The sequence below is a fragment of the Anabrus simplex genome, chromosome 3 (assembly GCF_040414725.1).
Source record: "Anabrus simplex isolate iqAnaSimp1 chromosome 3, ASM4041472v1, whole genome shotgun sequence".
NCBI lineage: Eukaryota > Metazoa > Arthropoda > Insecta > Orthoptera > Tettigoniidae > Anabrus > Anabrus simplex.
In genome coordinates, this window is record NC_090267.1 from 16857924 (window position 1) to 16880325 (window position 22402).

Here is a 22402-nt window from a genome sequence, read left to right on the forward strand (position 1 = left end):
TCAAACTGATTCATCAGAACCTCTCTGATGTCCTCTTCTTTCCTTGCCAGGTTTCCATTAGTATCCTCAATTCCTTGGATTGTTTCAAATGAATTTCTTTTGTTTTTGATCACTCTGAACAATAATTTCATAAACACTTTGCTGTCTTCCTACAGTTTTTGAGTGAAACTCTCCCAGCACTTCATCATCTCATCTTTTACTACTCTTTTAACTCTCAATTTGTTGTCCTGGTAAACTTGCTCAAGGTCTCTGACCTTCCCCATGTCCCTTACATGTTCTGGCTTAGATTTCTTTCTATCTCATTTTTTCTTGTGCTATGATCCTTTCCTTTATTGAGGATCTTACTCTTTCAGTCCACCAGGTTGTCTCTTTTTCCCCTACTCTCGCACTTGTCTTCTCGCAAAACTTCTGTTGCTTCTTTTATTAAAAAGTTTTTGAATCTTGTCCACTCTACCTCACCACTCTCCACTTCTTCTATAGGCAGTTGTCCTCTTATACGGTCTTCATAGTTGGTCCTCTTTCCAATCTGTTGTAGGTCCCACACCTTAATCTTAGGTAATTTCGTAGTTGTTATCTTTGGTATACTAATGTCCTTCAAATCTGCTACTAATAATCAGAAGCCACTATTGAAGTTCTCGCTTGCAATTGTTTTGACATCAGTCACACATCTACTTCTTTCTTTATCTGGAATGACATGGTCAGTGACTGTTTTGCCTTTTCCATCCCAGCTGTAACGGTAATCTTGTGACTGATTCTTTTGTTCAACCAACTACTTTTTACTACCAAGCATTTTCTTATGCAGAAGTTTAGAAGATGTTCCCCTTTTGAACCCCTTCTCCCATAGCCATGTGGTCCCATCACCTTCTCATAGCCTCTCCTGTCTGTACCGAGCTGTGCGCTGAGGTCCCAATGATGATTGCCCTCTCTTCACTGATGGTCTCTTCTAGGTCTTCGAGAAATTAGTTCTTTTCGTCTTGACTGCAACCCGTCTGAGGAACATACTTATGCACCAGTATCAGCTTCTTTTTCCCAAGGTGAACTGTTGCCTTTATAGGCCTGATCCTCTCATTGATAAATGGGATCTCTATAATACCATCTAACTCTTTTGACTATATCAATCGTATTCCATTTCTCATCTCTCTCTTATCACCATTCTAATGGAGGGTATAGTTTTTCTCAGCTGTTTCTTCCTTTTACCTTTCCATTTAGTTTCACTCAGTCCTAGGATTGACAATTTCCTTCTCTCCATGATGTCCACTAACTCCCGAAGGTATCACCACCTTGACGAAGGCAAAATATATTTTGCCGGGTGTGTATTGGAGGCTTGCATGGTCAAATGATCCTTAGAGCTATGCCAGCGGGAGCATCTGCTCCTGGTAGGGCCACCCAAGCCGGACAGGTCTAAGGTGATGATCCAGACTAAGAGTGATACCCTGGTCCTCCAGGTTGGGGGTTGAGCGTAGGGTTAACTCCCCTACCTCGTAAAAAAACAACTGTTACGGATACCTTAAGAATGAATAAAGCAGGACTGGAAAACTTGGTGATGAACTGGCGAGAAAAACGGCTAAAGAGAAGGAAAAAGGATATTATATTAGCAACGTGGAATGTTAAGACATTGAAGAGACCTGGCAAGTTGAAAGAATTAAGGAATGAAATGGTTAAGTATGGAGTGAAATAGCAGCTCTACAGGAACTGAGATGGAAAGGGCAAGGGATGATGATATCTGGACAACATATCTTGATGTACAGTGGTGAAAAAGTAGGCAGTAATGGCACAGGATTCCTCATACAAAAGTCGGTAAAGCAAAGCGTGATCAACTTTACTCCAATCAATGATAGGATGTGCTCTGTGAGAATTAGGACAAAATTCTTCAACGTAACTGTGTTTTGTGTGTACGCCCCTACTGAGGAGGCAGAAGATGAGAAGAAAGGTGCATTTTATACTAAATTGGAGGAAGAAATTAATAAAGTTCAAAGGCATGATATGAAAATTATCCTTGGAGATTTAAATGCAAAAATTGGAAGAGAAGAGGTGTACAAACATTTAGTAGGGAAAGAAAGCCTGCATGAAGTAAGTAGTGATAACGGATTGAGATTGATTGATTTTGTGAGTGGAAAGCAGATGATAATTAAAAGTACTTGGCATCCTAGGAAAAACATTCACGAGGAGACCTGGATTTCACCAGATGGTGTGACAAGAAATCAAATAGACCATGTTATCATAGACAGTCGACATGCATCAGATATTATGTATGTTAGAAGCTGCAGAGGTGCTGATGCAGATACAGACCACTGTCTTGTTAGAGTCAAGTACAGACAAAAAATAGATTTGGCAAGAACGGAAAAAGTAACAAGGAAGGCAAAGCACAATGTTGAAGGTCTAAAAAATGAGGAATTGCAAGAGAAATACAAAAAGAAAATGGCTGAATCTTTGGAAATAAAAAGGGAATTATGGGAGAAAGGAGAAGTGGAAGATAAATGGGAGATATTGAAAACAACTATCAGTGAAGTTGCAGATAGTACCCTGGGAAAGAAGAAATTGGTAAAGAGAGCAGAATGGTTTGATGAGGAATGTTCAAGAGAGGAATGATGCTAGGAACAGAATGCTTCAAAAGAGAACAAGATAAACAGTAGAAGAGTATAGAGAGAAACAAAGAAGAGCAAATAAGATATATAGATATAAGAAAAGAGCTTTTGAAAGAAAGAGAATCGAAGAACTGGATGAAATGAAGGATAGAAACGAGGTACGAAAGTTCTATGAAAGAAGAAAAGACCTTAAGAGAGGATTTCAACCAAGAGCTGTTTTCTTCAGGGATAAAGATGGAAACCTTCTGGGTGATAAAAGCAAAGTGCTTGGAAGATGGCAGGAGTATTTTTACGAGTTACTCAATGGAAATAATGAAGATGATAGAGAGGAGGAAAATATAATTGTTGATGGGGAAGAAAGAGAATTGGAAGAGGAATCAGTAAAACAGCCAGACTTAGAAGAGGTCAAAGCTGCAATTAATGCATTAAAGAATAATAGAGCCTCAGGTGAAGATGGAATGGAGTCAGAGCTGTTGGGATATGGGGGAGAGGGCATAGAAAAGGCTGTTTATGAATTGATTAAGGAGGTTTGGACAAAGGAGGAAATACCCAAGGATTGGACATTGGGTATAATTTACCCAATACATAAAAAGGGAGATAAAGCAGTATGTGGAAATTATCGAGGGATCACCTTGCTGGATGGAACGTACAAGGTTTTTGGTAAGGTACTAGCCTTAAGATTGGAATTATGGATGGAAAGAATATTAAGGGATTACCAAGCAGGTTTTAGAAAACATCGCTCTATTCTGGATCAGATATTTATATTACGACAAGTGCTGGAGAAATTTTATGAATATAACAAACAGCTACATCAGCTGTATGTGGATTTTAAACAGGCATATGACAGTCTAGATAGGAGTAAAATTTACAAGATTATGAAAGAATTTGGAATCCCAAGGAAATTGATTAGATTAACAGAAATGACTTTGAAAACAACAGTATGCAAGGTGAGAGTGGAGCAAGATCTGTCAGGGGAGTTTTTAGTGGAGAGAGGACTAAGACAGGGAGATGTACTTTCCACACTGCTTTTTAACCTAGCATCGGAAAAAGTAATCCGTCAATTGCCCATCAACCCAGGGGGAACCATTTTGAACAGATTAGTACAAGTGATAGCATATGCTGATGATGTAGCAATAATTGCAAGAAATGAAAGAGCTCTTGAAGAGAGCTACTCAGTATTAGAAGAGAAAGCACGGGACCTAGGACTAGAAGTGAATATAACCAAAACAAAATATATGAAGATGGGAGATAGAGAGTAAGAGGAAGGACCCCAGTAAGAGTAAATGGGAAGGAATATCAAAGAGTCACATCTTTCAAATATCTAGGCTCTATAATAACAGAGGAAAATAAAACCTCCGTGGAAATACAGGAGAGGATAACAAGTGGAAACCGATGCTTTTACGCCTTGCAAAATATGTTTAAATCCAGGAATGTCAGCAGGAATACAAAAATTAAAATATACACAACAGTACTAAGACCAATAGTTATGTATGGATCAGAATGCTGGGTGATGACCTCCAGAGAAGAACAGTGGCTGTTACGGTGGGAAAGGAAGATATTGAGAAAGATATTCGGTGCAGTAAGAGAGCAGGATGGGTGGAGAATGAGGACAAATGTAGAGCTGCAAGGACTGTTTGGCCAGCCAGATATTGTTGCTAAAATTAAGCAGGGAAGAATTAGGTGGGCCGGTCATGTTCAGAGAATGGCAGAAACCTGCACCATTAAAAAGGTGTTTATAGGGAAACATGATGGAAGGAGGAGGAGAGGAAGACCTAGGAAAAGATGGATTGATGATGTTGAGGATGACCTTAGAAAGTTAGGAGTTAAAGGTTGGAGAAGAAAAGCTGAGGACCGAGATGAATGGAGGCAGGTGATAAAGGAGGCCAAGGACCTACAAGGACTGTAGCGCCGACCAGTAAGTAAGTAAGTAAGTAAGTAAGTAAGTAAGTAAGTATGATGTCCACTAACTCTTCACATTTCCCAGTCAAGTTCAGTACATTGATTGTTGCTGTTAGACTGTTGTCTTCTCTGGGGTTGTTGCACTTTCGCAAAACCTCTCCTATCACCAGGCTGTATGCCATCATACCTGGCGTGGGTCTGCAGGTGCTGTTGTCTACTTTGAATTCTTTGTTTCCATCCGAAGCTTGTATAAGTGTGCAGAATGATTGCAGTTACTCTCCAGCTGACTTGCTAGGCCTAATAACGTTAGAGAAGATTTCCTGTCAGACTTACCTCCCTTACCCTTTTGTAGTCCCCAGCCACGTCTGCTAGGCAACAGTTTCCAGTTGAAATTGTGTAGTCATTTCCTACACATTGGCTTCAACATGCCCCCTAAGGGTGAACTCCTCTGACCATAGCGATTGGTTCTCCCTTAGTTTGTCATGTTTGGTAATGGTCGCACAACCCTCGGCCAGACAGCTGCAGGTAGCAGGATGTACCTGACCTCACCTGAAATAAGCCTTAAAATGTGTTTCATTAGAAATAGGAATTACAATAGCCATGTTAATTATAATTCAGTCATATTTACTTAAAACAAAATATATCCATGGTCTGGTTACACTTATTCCCAGTCTAGGAAGCCAAGAATAACGACCGACAGGATCCGTCCTGGTGCCCACGTGAAACCTACTAATTTTCAGGCCTTCGGGCTGAGCAGCGGTCGCTTGGTAGGTCTTGGCCCTTGGGGTATGTTGCACCATGGGGTTTGGTTTGGTTTGGTTTGGTTTGGTTTGGTTACACTGATTAGTAAAGCGTTATGCTGAACGTAGGGCTGACAATCTTGAAGGTGACCATGATACTTTTCACTTCTGAAAACAAATGAAGCCCTTTAATATGATCAAAATTATATACTCATGACTCCATAGGGAGCGCTGATGTCAGACATGCAGCCCCACTATGTTATTGTAGCTCAGTGTGGTTCAGATAACCTATAGGAATAATTGTATAGTTCATGTGATTTAGGGCTTATGTCCTTGATGACTTCCGTTCCAAATTTCATATAAGGAAGCCTGCCCTTATCCATCTCTTGTGAGATACTGGATGCTTAATGCCTAATGTCTTCTGGATTGGCCCAGAACAAGTTTGTCACAGCCACATCCTATAGGAAAGGGTGTGAAGTTGACGTTCATATGGTTGGTCTGTATGTACATTTCAATGAATATGAGAGACTGTTATGAAACAGCTCTGTCTGACTAGGAGAGGGAAGCAATGGAAAACTACCTCACTCTTCATTTCCTTAGTTTGCCTCCTCAGTGACACCTATCTCTCTGTGGCAGCTAATGGTAGAGCTGTTGAAGATCCTCCCTACCTTCAGGCTGTGCACTTCACAGAAAACGGAATATGGATGATACATATTTTGTGCTGATCTGTATTTGCTTGTACAACTGGTGAAAGATGCCAGTGATAAATTTTGAAGTTCCGAATGTTTTAGAGTTGGTTTCCTTATGATGATCAGAATATTTTTCAGGATCTCTGTATATTTTCCTGATTTCTTGGTATTGTTTTAGACGTTCTGATATTATATAATTGCTCCACATTTCAAAAATACCCCTGAGCATTCAAACAGGACATTTTTCCATTCCTGGAGGTCTTTTTGCATGTTTTTAAGGATTCTTATCATGGAAATTTTCTGAAAAACGATATTGAAGATATTGAAGAATTGAAACTAAAACTGACTCATTTATTAGCAAATTATGAATAGATAAGCCCACTCATATGTAACTAAATTTCTTGATGTGTATGAAGAATGTGCCTTATATATTAACTCGTCCACAGGACAACTATGTACTTACATCAGATGAGATGCATTTCAAAGAAGAAATCAGATCAGAGTTGGCAGAGGCAGAACAAGCACAGGTGAGCAAATTTGAAGTAACCTAATATTTTGATGACCTTTTCTTCTGATTTTCCTCACTTTAAAGGGAAAATATGGTATTCATAGTGAGATGGCCAATCTTTTAAATAATATTTATGTATATTCATGTAGTTTAAAATTTAATGCTAATCCCTGTGTGTGTGGGACACATATGAAGAATACACTCATGGTATATCCTGACTCGTATGAGGTGACTAAAAGGGGTTCCAGGACCTCTCAATCTGAGAGCTTGGATTGGCAACCATGGGCTCCTTAGCTGAGTCCCTGTATTACTTCCACTTACTTGTGTCAGGCTCTCACTTTTGTGTCTGATCTCCCTTGGTCACCTCTTGTTCTTTTCCAACCTGACGGTATTAGAGGATTCGATGCCTAGGGATTATTTTATGTTCACACCCTCTATGGCCCATGTCCTTCTTTGTCCGGTACTTCATTTTTCTTAACATCGGATCCCTTCTTTTCTCTTTTCTTCTCTCTTTTCTGTCCTCTGTGGTTGTGAAACATGGATGAAAACTACACCCACATTACCTGACTGTCATATGAGGTGATTAAACACATTATAATTTCAAAATGTATCCACTGACAAGAATCTTATAACAAATAATGATGGAAAAAAGATAGTGAAAAAACCAATCATTGGTTCCAAGGGATGATGAAATTAGAATCGCGAGACTGCTTGTGATTAGCACCATTACCTGTGGAACACCATGGGTCAGCGTTACTTGTGACTAGTACCCCTTTAATTGGAAAACCCTGGATCTGCATTTCATAGGAACAGTAAATTTATGTGAGGAACACAACGATTCTGGGCATTATTTATCATCATCATCATCATCACTGGTGGTCTGCCTATCGGCAGGTCTTCACATGAATTCTCCACGCTGTTCTGTCTTCAGCCATTCTCTTTGTCTTCCAATAGCTTCTATTTACCTTTACACTGTCCACTAACTGATACCTCTTCCTTCCTCTCTCGAGTTTTCCTTGTATCTTCCCTTCCATTGCATCAGTTATTAAACAGTTTTGTCGCAAACAGTGGCCTAATAAATTTTTCTTCCATCTTTGAATGCATTCCAATATCATTCTCCTATCTTCACCCACTCTTTTTAAAAATTCCTCATTCCTTACTTTTCCCTGCCAGCTTATTTTCTCCATCTTCTGCCAGATTCACATTTCAAATGCTTCTAGTCTTCTGTCTTCCTATTTTCTGAACGTCCAAGTCCAGCCCCATAAAGCGCCACACTCCACATAAAGCACTTCACCTACCTCTTCTTAAGGTCCCTATTTAGAGGCCCATTCAACAGTGTCCTTGGCCATTACATTTCTAGTCTGGTTATGCTTCCCAAATATTTGAATTTAGACACTTGTTCGAGCTCTTCCCCCGAAAGTACTATTTTAGCTGTTGAATCCTTCCTTGACCCCATAATCATTGCCTTGGTCTTTTTCCTATTAACTTTCATACCTAACTTCTTACAGAATCTGTTCAATTTTTCCAACATAGCATTCATCAAGTTCTCAGTTTCTGCTAAAACCACCATGTCATCTGTAAATCAAATCACATTCAATTCTTTTCCCTCCAACTGCCACACCTATTTGCAATTAATTCCTCCAGGTATATATTAAACAGCATTGTTGAAAGTCAAAAGCCTCGCCTCATACCTCTGCCAATTCTGCTCCCTTCTGACAGATTGTGTCCTGTTTTGATTTGGACAGTTTGGTTTATGTGAAGGTTCTTAATTAGCCTTCTTTCTTTCCAGTCTACTCCATTTTTCTTCATTATGCCCATCAATTTCTCCCATTGAACTCTATCAAAAGCCTTTTCCAGGTCAATAAAAGTCACATATACCAGTCTTCCTTTCTCAATGTATCTTTCTCCGATAGTTCTTAGTAACCAAATAGCATCTCTTGTACCTTTTCCCTTTCTAAATCCACACTGCTCTTCCTTAATCGATTCATCTAATTTTTTATATAACCTTCGATTCAGGACTCTCAGTAGTACTTTTGCTGCATGGGAAATCAGACTTATGGTTCTGTGATCTTCAAACTTACATGCATGCTTCTTCTTTGCTATAGGGATCATTACTGTGGTTAGAAAATCTTCAGACTACTGGCCTTTCTTATATATTCTGTTACAAAGTGATGTTAAAATATGCGTACCTTTATTTCTTAACTCTTTTACAATTTCTATCGGTAAGTCATCAATTCCACATGCTTTTCCTTGTCTCATTTCTGTTGGTTTCACGGTGTTACGTATGAGTAGTACTACTTTGTGATATATACCATGGATCTACATTGTCTGTTATTAGTACCACTATATGAGGAAAATCATGGGTCTGCATTACATGAGAGTAATACAATCATCTGTGGAACACCATGAATTTGTGTTGCATGTGGGCATTACCATAATGTTTGATTAACTGAGGGTCTATATTGCTTGTGATTAGTACCACAATGTGAGAAACACGACCAGTTTGGCTGGCACCCGTGTTTAATCTCATTATGGGAGGAACACCATGGGTGTGCGTGTTTGTGTGTAGTACCCTTACGTGTGAAAACCATGGATTTTGTTGCCCATGAGTGGTGCCACTGTGTGTGACATACCGTGTGTCTCAATTACTTGTGATTAGTACCATCATGCGAGAAAAACCATGAGACTACCTGACCTATGACTAGCAGCAGTATGGGAGGAACACTATAGTTTTGCTCTACCAGATATTAGTACCATTATAAGGACGCAGTAATATGTATTTGGACCCCTTTAGATGAGTATCATCCCGGTAATTTAGGCGTTGTGAATTGGATCCACTGATTGTTTTTGTTTCACTATAATTTCTTTATCATTATTTGTTTTAGATTCTAATCAGTATAATTTTTTGATATCGTTCACTCTTACCATTAGAGGCTGATGACCTAGCTGTAAGGCCCCCTTAAACAACAGACATCTTCTAATTTAATGCTAGGTGATGTATAGCAGCTTCACTGCTACTGCTACCATTTTCTAACCACATTTAGGCTACGAGCATAGCCATCCTCCTTTTGTCATGTGTCGAAGAGCTCTGAACCATTTCTTCAAAATGTCAATCCTTGATTTTCATCTTCATCCAGATCTTCTTTTGCCTAAACCTTTTTCATTGTAACATTATTCTAGCAGACCATTCTTCTCATTAGCCCTCATAATGTGACACACACATATTCCAGCCACCTCATTTTAATTGTCTTGATGAGCTCAGGTCGACAGTTCTTTGTGTCGAACTCTCTTATTTTTACTTTACTCCATCCAGAAAATCAGTGTGATTTTACCCCACTGTCAACTGCCCTGAGGAATGTTTTTCATGGTTTTCCTTTTTTACACCTGACAAATGCTGGAGTTGTACTTTAATTAAGGCCAAGGCTGCTTCCTTTCCACTCCTAGCCCTTTCCTATCCCATCATCGCCATAAGACCTATCTGTGTCGAAGCACAGTGAGGCAACTTGTATATGGAGAGTCTGGGATCCATACTATGTTTGGAACTTTATGAATTGCAACTATTTAATTACAACTCAGGCTTCAGGCTAATCACCAGCATTGTGTACTGCCCATGGCCAGGGATTTGGGGGTCATAGGGTACCTACATCAGTATCTTTTGTGTTCATAGTGGTCTATTGCTGTCGAATCTCTGGAACAGTCCGGAAGCAAAGGCTCCAAAGTGGTTTGTTCATCTTAGGAATCATATGACTGCCACAAGGGCTTATATCCATGCATTATGGTAGATTATTCCCAGCCCCATTCACCAAATGTATCAGCCACAGTTTGCACTGTACTTACTGTGAGCCTCATCATGCAAAATGATGCATGGATTCTGCAGAAACTGTTGATGCTTCTCTCCCGAAAGCAGGTTGCAGGTTGTATTTCTAAAATGAACATTAATACTGCACATTGACAGTCTGCTGTGGAGGAGCGTAATGTGTTAGGATAACACCAACACACTCGTACCTACGAATAACCATAACTTACACATTGCTGGGGTTCTGACGAAATTTTTATCTCTGTGGTTACCCGTAATAATGCCATTCATTCAATTGGCGTGTCAGTTGTGGGTCACACAATTTACCCCATTCTCATCCAGCATAATTATACGGCATAAAGAAGCCTCCCCTTCACACTTATAGCACTCCAAGTAGTTACGAGCTATGCTTAGTGTAACCATTTGTTTATTTTTGTCCAATCACTCTGAACCCATCGTGTTGCAATTTTTCTCATGCCCAGGTGTTCCTTCAAATGTGAAGCACTGTCGTATTCCTTAACCCCGAGTCTCAAGCTGGCTCATAAATTGAATGCCTTCTTCACTGGCACTAATATGACCTGGCTGATGCATGCCTGCCATATTTTGGCATTACAAGTTGAAAGCTTTTTCCACCCTGCTACTGTCATGTAAGGCAATGCAGATTCCCCGCAAATCTGTTGAAGACCTTGATGACACTGTCATGCTGTACAAACTCATTCACATTCAATCTTTATCCAACTCCATTGTTTGTTTTTTCAAAAATTCATTGCAACACTCCCTTTGGTCATGAATTAACCTGAGGTTGTGTTCCTTTTGCCAGTTCACATGTGCATGTTGTTAGAAAGGAGAGTCAGTTTGGGATTCCCTTTGCCTGTTTTCATCCTCAAAACACATTGTTGAGTTAATTCCCTGTTCTTTAAAGGAAATCAGAAACATAATCAAATAAATAACTTTTGTGACTCCCAGTACTTTCCCCGCGTAAACATTAAAATGGATTTAATTACAAACAGAAATTACAAAAGCAAATACCAGTTATAATTCAAAAGACTACTTTAAAAAATGTACCCTTAATTTAGTTAAAGAAGCTAACTTTTCAGTTCTTAAAACATATCAAGTCCAGCCGCCATGCACAATCTCCCTTTCAGCTGATCGTATGTTCCTGTGGCAACTCAAAACATGACTGCCTTGACATGGAGTATTGATGTCGGCCATATAGCCCCTCTATGTTATTCTAGCTCTTTGTGAACCAGATAACCTGTAGGAATAGTAATTTATATGGTTCATGAGGTTTAGGGCTAATGTCCTTGATAACTTCCTTTCCAAATTTCATATGAGGTGGCCTGCCCTGATCCATCTCTGATGAGATTCTGTGTGCCCAATGCCTGATGTCTTCTGGATTGGCCCAGAACAATTTGGTCGCTTGTATTTTGTATTCAGTCCCAACCTTGACACTGACGATGTGAAGGTGACTGAGATATGAGCATTCATAATAAAGTCAGATCCAGTAGAAAGGGTGTGGAATTGACATTCATATGGTTGGTCCCTATGTACATTTCATTGAACTTAAGAAACTGGTATGTAACAGCACTCTCTGGCTAGGAGAGGAAAACAATGCAAAACTACCTCATTCTTCATATCCTTAGATTGCCTACTCAGTGACACCTATCTGATGGTAGAGCTGTTGAGGATCCTCCCTGCCTTCATGCTGAGCACTTCACAGACAACAGGAGATATGGAGGATGCATATTTCGTGTTGAGCTGTATTTTCCAGTACACGATGTGAAAGATAACAGTGATAAATTTTATGTTCTGAATATTGAAGAATTGGATTGTTCATGATGAGCAGAATATTTTTCAGTATGTCTACATTTTCATGTTCATTCAGTGTTATTATAGTAGGTTTTGTGTTGTATAATTGCTCCTCAGATCAAAAATATCCCTGAGGATTCAAACAGGACACTTTTCACTCATGAATGTCTCTTTGTTGTCATGATTTTAACTATCCTCAGTATGGAAATTTCCTGGAAAACAATAATGAACATTTGAAGTTGACTCATTTACTAGGAAATATTGAATTGTGAAGCCCACTCATATGAAAATAAATTTCCATATGTGTCTCAAGTATATGCCTCATATATTAACTTTTCCGCAGGACAATTATGTACTTGCATCAGACGAGATGTGTTTCAAAGAAGGAAACAGATCAGAGTTGGCAGAGCCAGGACAAACACAGGTGAACAAATTTTAAGTAATCTAATATTTATGATCTTTCATTTTCTGCATGTAGTTCAAAATTTAATGCCGGTATTGTTGTACGCCCCTGCACTGCATGGCAGTTGGCAGCTGGTTTAATCACTGCTACTGTTTCCTTATCCTAACTGGATTTAAGCTACAAGCATGTCTATCTTCCCTTTGTCATATGTCGATAAGCTCCAACCCATTTCTTTAAAATGTTGATCTAAGATGTACATCATCTGGTAGGTCCTCTTTTGCCTATACTTTTTCCTTGAAATATTACTTGTAGCAAACTGTTCTTTTCAGGAGTCCTCATATTGTGGCCCATTTATTCCTGCCTTTGCAATTTAATTGTCTTGATGAGCTCAGGTCAACAGTTCTTTGTGTAGAGTACTTCTTTTTATTTATTTATTATGCTGCAACCCCAAGATCATTGAGTTTGAACCCCCCACTCTCGGCATCCTTGAAGATGATTTCATTCCAGTAAGATTCTGGGACTGTTTCTTAATTAAGGCCACACCTGTTTCTTATATGAGGGGCGTACTACATTGTTTTAGACTTAATATTTTGTTTGTCCAGGTATGGTTCACATTTCAGTTTTGAGGGTGGTGACTTGTACCTAGTGTCTTGTTCCACCGTTTGGTGGCGGCACACGCACAAATGTCAAAGAATGCTTTTGTCATAGCCACTTCATAACACACTGTCAGCATAGGAGCAGACAACATGGAAAGCAACCATTAGGGACAGCACTATATGACTTTGTTCCTATGGAAAGAAGGCGTGACCACTGCAGAAATTCATTGGCGCTTTGTTGCAGTCTCTGGAGAACATGCTCTGTAATGGAAGACAATTAACAACTGGGTGGACATCGGTGGAGAAGGGAACCAGTTTTGGATGGAATGTGATAATGTCAACGTCAGCCAACTTTGCCCGGGTCGAATAGGCCATCCAAGGAAACAAATGCATCACATTTATGAAAATGGAGGCAGCCACAGAAATTAGCTGAAACACCCTGCAGCAGATCATACACAGCCAATTACAGTTGGGGAAGGTGTCATCCGTGTGGTGCCCAGACTCTTTTGCAGCCGAAAAGCAGAGGTGTGAGGACGTGTGCAGTGAACTTTTGCAATGCCATGATCAAGATTCAGCTGACTTCATGGCTAGGATTGTGACTGGTGTTGAGACAAGGCTCCATTACCATGCGCCACAAAGGAAACAACAATCGATGCATTGGAAACATAGGGGCAGTCCACCGCCAAAGAAGTGTTGAACAGTGCCATCATGTGGCGCATCAGGTAAATATCACCAGTTCGGGAACATGGAAAAACTTCTGTGTGATTGCCGTTTTGCAGATTTTGAAGAACTAGACACCACTGTCTAGGCATGGGTATCCAGCACTCCCAAGGAATGGTTTCAGGAAGGTCTGGAGAGACTAACACGTCAATAGCAAAAGTGCATACAGTTACAAGGAGTTGATGTTGAGAAGGTGGACATAACAACTGATGTGTAATGTACTTCATTTGGGTAGAAAAAATAAAGTGTAAAACAAAACAGTATGCCCTTTGTACCCTTGCTTCTAGTTTGTCTTCTTCTGTTACTCCCTCTTTAAGAGCTGCCCTCTTTATCCTTATGGGTTCTTTTCTTGCTCCCTTTCTTCATATATTTATGCCATGACACATGTTGTCATTTCATTTTTACATCACCAGAATATATTGATGATTTTATTGTGCAACTGTTAATTTTTATTGTCAGGTAGGACATGTATATTTATAAACTTTTGCTCTAGAAATCTGTGTACTCTACATATCTTACCTTGTTTTGCATATTTGTTCCTTTCAGCATCCTACTGATATTAAGAATGAAATATGTGTAGATGAACACACAGTTGGTAAGCTGGTTGCCTGTCTCAAAGAAGAAGACAAGTAAGTACGGTTTAGCGTAATTAAATTTTACACCCCTAACCCTCAACAATATGGAATTTACTATTTATCTTCAGACAAGTGGTCGAGTGAAGACTGCGAGAACCAATGTCGAGAGTTCAAAGCCAGCACAGGTCCATCCACATCATTCTTGAATTCTGTCACCTATACTTCATTCACTGTCCTAACTTGTTTGTTTGATAGTGGCATGATAGAAAATCCCAGAAAATTACAGTAACTCTTCTCAAGGTATCTAGTGTTTAACAGGCTTCCTAGTTGTCACCACTTGGTAGCTGAGTCAGTTAAAAGATTTTTAATACCAGCACATTCCTGTTCTCCATATTGTGATAATTGTTTTCTGGGAGGGGGGTTGGTATCTGGTTTACCATGACCTGCTTTTGGCCATTCTTGCAACATGACCCTTCCAGTGAATAAACCTGCCATGATTTAGACTTGTGGTTATGCCTTCTTTCATATCTCTGTACATCTCTGCATTGTTCTATGAAACCGCATTTTCTTTTATTAGTGACACTTTGCAAATATCTTGTTTCAGTGATGTTGATTGGTTTTGTCAATGGTTCTTGAAAGGACAACTAGATTTTCTCTTAAAAATTATTCCTGCTGAGGAATCATGTTTCGCACATTATGGAATTCATATTTTTCTGAACTCTGATATGTCGAGTGGTGAAAATGCTCATCATGTTTTTCAGTCATGTTCAGCATAGGTGCTGATTGAATGTATAGTTAGAAAGCAGGGACAGAATCATTGGCCCTTCACACTCCTACTGTGTTTGACAGGCCAACACTACTTGCAGGTCCTAATTGAAACGATGCCAAAGGTTCTCAATGACTTTCCTCTGCACATACAAAGAGCGACCTTTGCGTTTCTCTGTCGTGCAGGACTACTTACACACAACTTTCTTCGAGTGATTGAATTGATTGACTGTCTATTTCAGTGGTTTTGATTTGATTTTTTTTCCTGGGGACTGCTGAGTGGCTAGGACAGTTGAGGTGCTAGCCTTCTGACCTCAACTTGGCAGGCTCGATCCTGGCTGAGTTCGGTGATATTTGAATTTGATCAAATACGTCATTCTCAAATTGGTAGATTCACTGGCACGTATGAGTAGTGCTGCAGCAAGAAATTCAACTACCTTGGCATCTCTGAAGACAGTAAAAGTAGGTGGAGTGTGATGTTAATAGCATTACAGTTGTACCAGCAATACGGTCTATCAGTTAATTCAAACTGCTGCTTTTCTCAATTATATTGTCATCTAATCAAAAACCACCAAATTATGTGTTGTCCTAAATGTTTTATCTTTTTGGACAAGAGTTTCCTAGCCTCAACTTTTTAGTAATTCCTTATGTTCAGAAACTCTGTTATCGAGAGTGTTTGTGCTTTGAAGTTGTTTATTGATAATTCTGGAGTTTTCAACACTGTGTTTAAAATGACCTACTAGTGATATGGTTTGATATCAAAACTTTGGCAACCTTTCAAATTTAAGTTCAAATTATTGTTTACATTACATTTTTTGACTGCCCACTTTTGCAGTCATTTAGGAAAAGGGTAGGAAAACAACAAGTAGAGAATCTGCTCTGTGAATGACTGCCTTAAATGCATATTTGATTGATTGATTGATTGATTGATTGATTGATTGATTGATTGATTGATTGATTGATTGATTGATTGATTGATTGATTGATTGATTGATTGATTGATTGATTGATTGATTGATTGATTGATTGATTGATTGATTGATTGATTGATTGATTGATTGATTGATTGATTGATTGATTGATTGATTGATTGATTGATTGATTGATTGATTGATTGATTGATTGATTGATTGATTGATTGATTGATTGATTGATTGATTGATTGATTGATTGATTGATTGATTGATTGATTGATTGATTGATTGATTGATTGATTGATTGATTGATTGATTGATTGATTGATTGATTGATTGATTGATTGATTGATTGATTGATTGATTGATTGATTGATTGATTGATTGATTGATTGATTGATTGATTGATTGATTGATTGATTGATTGATTGATTGATTGATTGATTGATTGATTGATTGATTGATTGATTGATTGATTGATTGATTGATTGATTGATTGATTGATTGATTGATTGATTGATTGATTGATTGATTGATTGATTGATTGATTGATTGATTGATTGATTGATTGATTGATTGATTGATTGATTGATTGATTGATTGATTGATTGATTGATTGATTGATTGATTGATTGATTGATTGATTGATTGATTGATTGATTGATTGATTGATTGATTGATTGATTGATTGATTGATTGATTGATTGATTGATTGATTGATTGATTGATTGATTGATTGATTGATTGATTGATTGATTGATTGATTGATTGATTGATTGATTGATTGATTGATTGATTGATTGATTGATAAGCCAGGAGTCTTGTGGAGCCTAGTATCTAAAAGCAGTGTGTTATTGAATTTCCCTTGTAAGCATGGAGATCTGCTTCAGGAGACACATGGAGAATGTTAGATAGAAATGATTTCATTAGTAATAGACCTAGTGAAAATTATTTAATAGAAAAGAAACTAGTAAGGATTTCAGTGTGTAGTTATAATGGCAGTCACTTTGTAAAGTGAGTAGGGATGTAGTGTCAGGGCAATTCAAGGTAGTGTATATCCTGGGGCTACTACTTCTGTGATAATGGCGAGTCTTTACAAAAAGTATGAAACATCTGAAATCAACCCTGTCCTCGTAAATTCAACAAATTTCTTAATTGTGAAATTTCCCCATAGGCATGATCTTCCAGAATGGTCTTGTGTGAATATTAGCAAAACTCACAATTTGTTTGTTAGTATCTGTTACCACTTTAATAATGTTAAGACATGGTATGCATTTCTATAACAGTGGTAGAAATTTCTTGTTAAGGGAACTATGTACTAATATTAAAGAGTTTACAGTACGACAGAATATAATTTTACTGCATACATTTAAAAACTAATTGAAGGCACTGAAAGGAGTTCAGGAGAACAGAGCCATGAAATTAAGGAAACAAATCAGTAAAGTAAGGAATTTTAAGTTACCCACTTGCCACAGTCTTCCTTTAAGAAGGAAGGGGATCTAAGGTTTCTCCTGGTAAACTGTTCAAAAGTTGTAAATGAGCCATAAAAATTATGTATATTGATGGCATCTGATGAGTTTCATGTGATAGGCATTGAATTATAGATGGATGTTGAGTGAAGGGGTGCTAATAGGTATTTCCAGAAGTTTATACTGTCTATCACAGAGACTGGTGATATAAGATTTTTAGGGTGTATGTTTGTTCTGGCCAAGGGAAATTTATTGCTGACATGAATTGTTTTCTAATGAATGGGAGGAAATATTAAGGATAAAATTAGTATGTGATAATATGAAAGAGGTGGGAATTACTGAAACACATAGGCCTGTAAGGGAGGAAGGAGGCATGGAAATATTCGAGAAAGTAACAGATTAGGCTCATAAAAGCTATAATAATGATGTGGTAATATTTGGGGCTGATCTAAATTTGTTTTAAGATGAATGTTATGGAGCTGCAGGTGAAGTTTCATTAGTATGGTTTGTCCATTATTGGAATATGCAAACAGTGTGTGGGATTCTCACCAGGAATACCTAATAATAGAAATAGGTTGCTTGCAGAGAAAAGCAGCAAGATTTGTAACAGGGGATTTCAGGAGAAAAAGTAATGTATCAGATTGAGGTAAATTTTCTTTGATTGGGAAGGGTGTGAAGTTGCAGAAAAATTGACAGTGTAGGTGTTTGATTGCTTTCCAAAATCTGTCTAGATATTCAAGAAAAACTGCAACAAAGAAATTGAAAGAAATATTTGAGTGCATCTGACTTGTGCATGTTTTTGTATATAAAGATAAGAAAAACTGCAACAGAGAAATTGAAAGAAATATTTGAGTGCATCTGACTTGTGCATGTTTTTGTATATAAAGATTTTTTATGAAAGAACTAATTCCATCCCTTTGTCTATGGAGATCGAACAGCTGCAGTAGATGACTGCCCATAAGAGTGAAGTCGAGTGACCTCTTTGAGGACCATGGGACCTGTACGCAAGCTGTAATAGCCCTTAGAAACTCTGAAATGGGGTGCAAAAATGGCTCTGGTTAAGACACAGAAGGTTGTAATTCATGATAGGTACCAAATGAGAAAAGCAGTCTAAGTTAAATCTTATCGCCGTTGTATAGTATAACTTGATGTGATACCAATATAAATGGTCCATTATTGGACAGTGTAAATTTTCCAGTTAACTCATTCATGGTTGCCAGCATTTCACACCCATTGTGCTAGGATGGGCTCATCAGTTGGTACCTAGCACACCTACCAGGACACATGGCTAGTGCATACCATGGAGGCCACTGCATAGGCTACTTGGAACCACCGGCAGTGCCAATGCACTATGAGAGACTTTGTCTCTTACCAAGAATTTATGCCTGCTTAGCCATCAGGTGATATAGACGTTGATTCCCAAAGGGAAACTGAAATATTTGTCCCAAATGAGTAAATTTATAATACCAATGTAAATGGTCCATTATTGGACATTATAAATTTTCCAGCTAACTCATTCCAGGTTGCCAGACTTTCACCCCCATGTGCTAGGTTGGGCTCACAAGTTGGTACCTAGCACACCTACCAAGATGCATGGCTAGTGGATACCGTAGAAGCCACTGCGTAGGCTACTTGGAGCCACCGGCAGTGCCATTGCACTATGAGAGACTTTGTCTCTTACCAAGAATTTATGCCTGCTTAGCCATCAGGTGATATAGACGTTGATTCCCATAGGGAATCTGAATTGTTTGTCCTGAATGAGTAAATTTATGATACCAATATTAATGGTCCGTTATTGGACTTTATTAATTATCCAGCTAACTCATTCCTGGTTGCTAGCATTTCACCCTCCGTGTGCTAGGTTGGACTCATCAGTTGGTACCTAGCACACCTACCAAGACGCATGGCTAGTGCATACCGTGGAGGCCAATGCATAAGCTACTTGGAGCCACCGGCAGTACCAATGCATTATGAGAGACTTTGTCTCTTACCAACTGATGAGCCCAACCTTGCAAACGTGGTGCAAAATGCTGGCAACCAGGAGTGAGTTAGCTGGAAAATTTATAATATCCAATGATGGACCATTTATATAGGTATTATAAATTTACTCATTCGAGACAAGTATTTCAGATTCCCTTAGGGAATCAACATATATATATATCATCTGATGGCTAATTGGGCATAAATTTTTGGTAAGAGATAAAGTCTCTCATATTGCATTGGCACTGCCGGTAGCTCCAAGTAGCCTACGCAGTGGCCTCCACTATGCACTAGCCATGCATCTTAGTAGGTCTCTTAGGTACCAACTACTGAGTCCAATCTAGCACACGGGGGGCGAAACGCTGGCAACCAGGAATGAGTTGGCTGGAAAATTGATAACGTCCAATAACGGATCACTTATATTGTTATTACAGATTTACTAATTCGAGACAAATATTTCATATTCTCTTTGAATATGAACATCTATATTATCTGATGGCTAAGCAGGCGTAAATTTTTGGTAAGAGACAAATTCTCTCATAGTGTACTGGCACTGCTGGTGGCTCCAAGTAGCCTGTGCATTGGCCTCCACTGTATCCACTAGCCATGTGTCTTGGTAGGTGTGCTAATTATCAACTGATGAACCCAATCTAGCACATGGGGGCAAAACTGGCAACCAAGAATGAGTTAGCTGGAAAATTCATAACATCCAATAACGGACCATTTATACTGGTATTATAAATATACTCATTTGGGACAAATATTTCAGATTCCCGTTGGGAATCAACATCTATATCATCTGATGGCTGAGCAGGCATAAATTTTTGGTAAGAGACAAAGTCACTCATACGTGCATTTACACTGCCTTTGGCTCCAAGCAGCCGACGCAGTGGCCTCCACGGTATGCACTAGCCATGCGTCTTGGTAGGTGTGCTAGGTACCAACTGATGAGCCCAACGTAGCACATGGAGGCGAAACCCTGGCAACCAGGAATGAGTTAGCCAGAAAATTTATAATGTCCAATAGCAGACCATTTTTATTGGTATTATAAATGTACTCATTCGGGACACATATTTCAGATTCCCTTTGGGAAACAACATCTATATCAATTGATGTGATTACGTACTGTAGTCTGTACAAGTTGATTATATGCAAGTGCAGTAGGTATTATAAATAGAATTCTGTAAATTATATAAATTTATACACAACGGACTGTGGGTTTAATAGTAAAATTATTACTGTATATAGCATACTACTGTATTTTACAAAATTTTCTTCTTTTTTAATTCTTAGGTGCCGGGGAGCATGATCGCGCTCCTTTGTAGGCTAGCGAAAAGTACCAGGAGCGCCATCATGCTCCATGTTGCAGTTGCCTATGTAAGTTGTAATAGTTTACACATATCTAACAGATGGCAGCTCCAGTCGGCATCACTCTATAGTAGATACTAGATAGTTTCGAAATCTACCACCAGAATCTCTGCATGATATGTTGTGTTGATGTTATGATTTTTTCTGTATCAGCTTGTTTGGCGCTTACGTGTAGACCATGTGTCGTAATAATGGCAACTAGTTCTCATATTGTGTTTGAAATTGATGACAATTTGGTAGAGTATGTTAATTAATTGAGCGATGATTCTGATTATATCAAGTCAGGCGATGATTCAGATGATACTGAAAGTGATAATAATGTTGTTAACATTTCAAACAATGATGATAGTGGTGTTGTTATGCGACTTATTCATGTGACATTGATGCATGAAATTTCTGATTCAGACGGTAATGATAGTGATGGGAATAATGATGGAGTTGATGGGGACAGTAATGATGATGATGACCAGATTCACATTTTTGGTGAAATTCAGTCTGATCACGATGTAAAATTTCAACCCTCTCCTGCATCCCTCGAGACGCCTGGCCCGAAACGTGCGCCTCCTACCGATGCTAGACCAAGTCAATATTTTAATATATTTGTAGAAGAACTATTATTCTTAAAACATTGATAATTTACAAAGTAGTAAATAATGCATCATTGGGCACAGGAATATCAAGTTTAGGTGAGTACAATCAAAATACTAGGATGTACTGAGATCCAAATGTGAATTTTTAAATTTTTCAAAAATTGTATGTACAAATTAATTTTTTTTACTGGGCAGTATGAATTATTTTTGTGATGTTAATATAATGGGTGAAAAGAGGGATCACTTAGCTACAAGAAATGTAAACTACAATGAGATATCTTGTAAAGTGAAGATAGAGTATGCTTTTACCTTAAGTGCTGCATAATAGGCATTTTCTCTCTGGCAATATTAACAACCATGGCAATAAGTGAGCCGGTAATAAGGGGGTTAATATAAAGATGATTATTATGTACTTTTGAGTGTCATTTGCCTTTAAAGTAGACACCTCATTTGCAGATAAAGTAATTTTAATTTGATCTGATCGGTCTACCTTGCATGAGCATGTAAGTCTGTGTTTTGACGTGTATTAGTTTTAAATTCTGCGCCCACTCTTAAAATAGATTGTTGAGAGAACAAAGAGGAGGAATGAGCCCTAGCAAGATAGCTGTGTAAATGTGCATCCTGTTGTATGAGTGTGTTTTCTCGGGAAGTCTGTGTTATTGTGTTGAATAAGCAACTTCAAGAGAAAAAATTTGAATCTATACTGAGTTTGCTTTTGGATACTGTCTTTGATCTTGTTTTCTTACTCATAAAAGGTATTAGTTTTTAGTTATCTTTATTCTAGGGTTCCAGTGGATACACATGATAGTAGTTGTGGAAAATTGGTAACAGGAAGTGATATGATGTGCGATTTGCCATCTCATTATGAACGTGACATACTGTTCTTGTCCCGGTTTGAGGGAAGCCCAGTCCATCCTGTTAAAGACTTGGTATTCTGGTGTACTATATGTGGTAGGAAATTTTTGCAGAAATCTCAACTTCGAAAACACCTGCTCA

General features: G+C 38.5%; 1 protein-coding gene across 1 annotated transcript in view; it reads left to right on the plus strand.

Moving 5' to 3' along the window:
* The window catches only part of LOC136866953 (uncharacterized), a 38504-nt gene extending 17630 nt beyond the window's left edge, over positions 1-20874 (plus strand). The window contains exons 2-5 of the mRNA XM_068226966.1: positions 6360-6440; positions 12370-12450; positions 14292-14374; positions 20742-20874. Of these exons, the coding sequence (XP_068083067.1) occupies positions 6360-6440; positions 12370-12450; positions 14292-14374; positions 20742-20757 (261 nt within the window). The 3' untranslated portion in view covers positions 20758-20874. The remainder of the gene's footprint in view (positions 1-6359; positions 6441-12369; positions 12451-14291; positions 14375-20741) is intronic.
* Positions 20875-22402: the final 1528 nt, after the last annotated feature.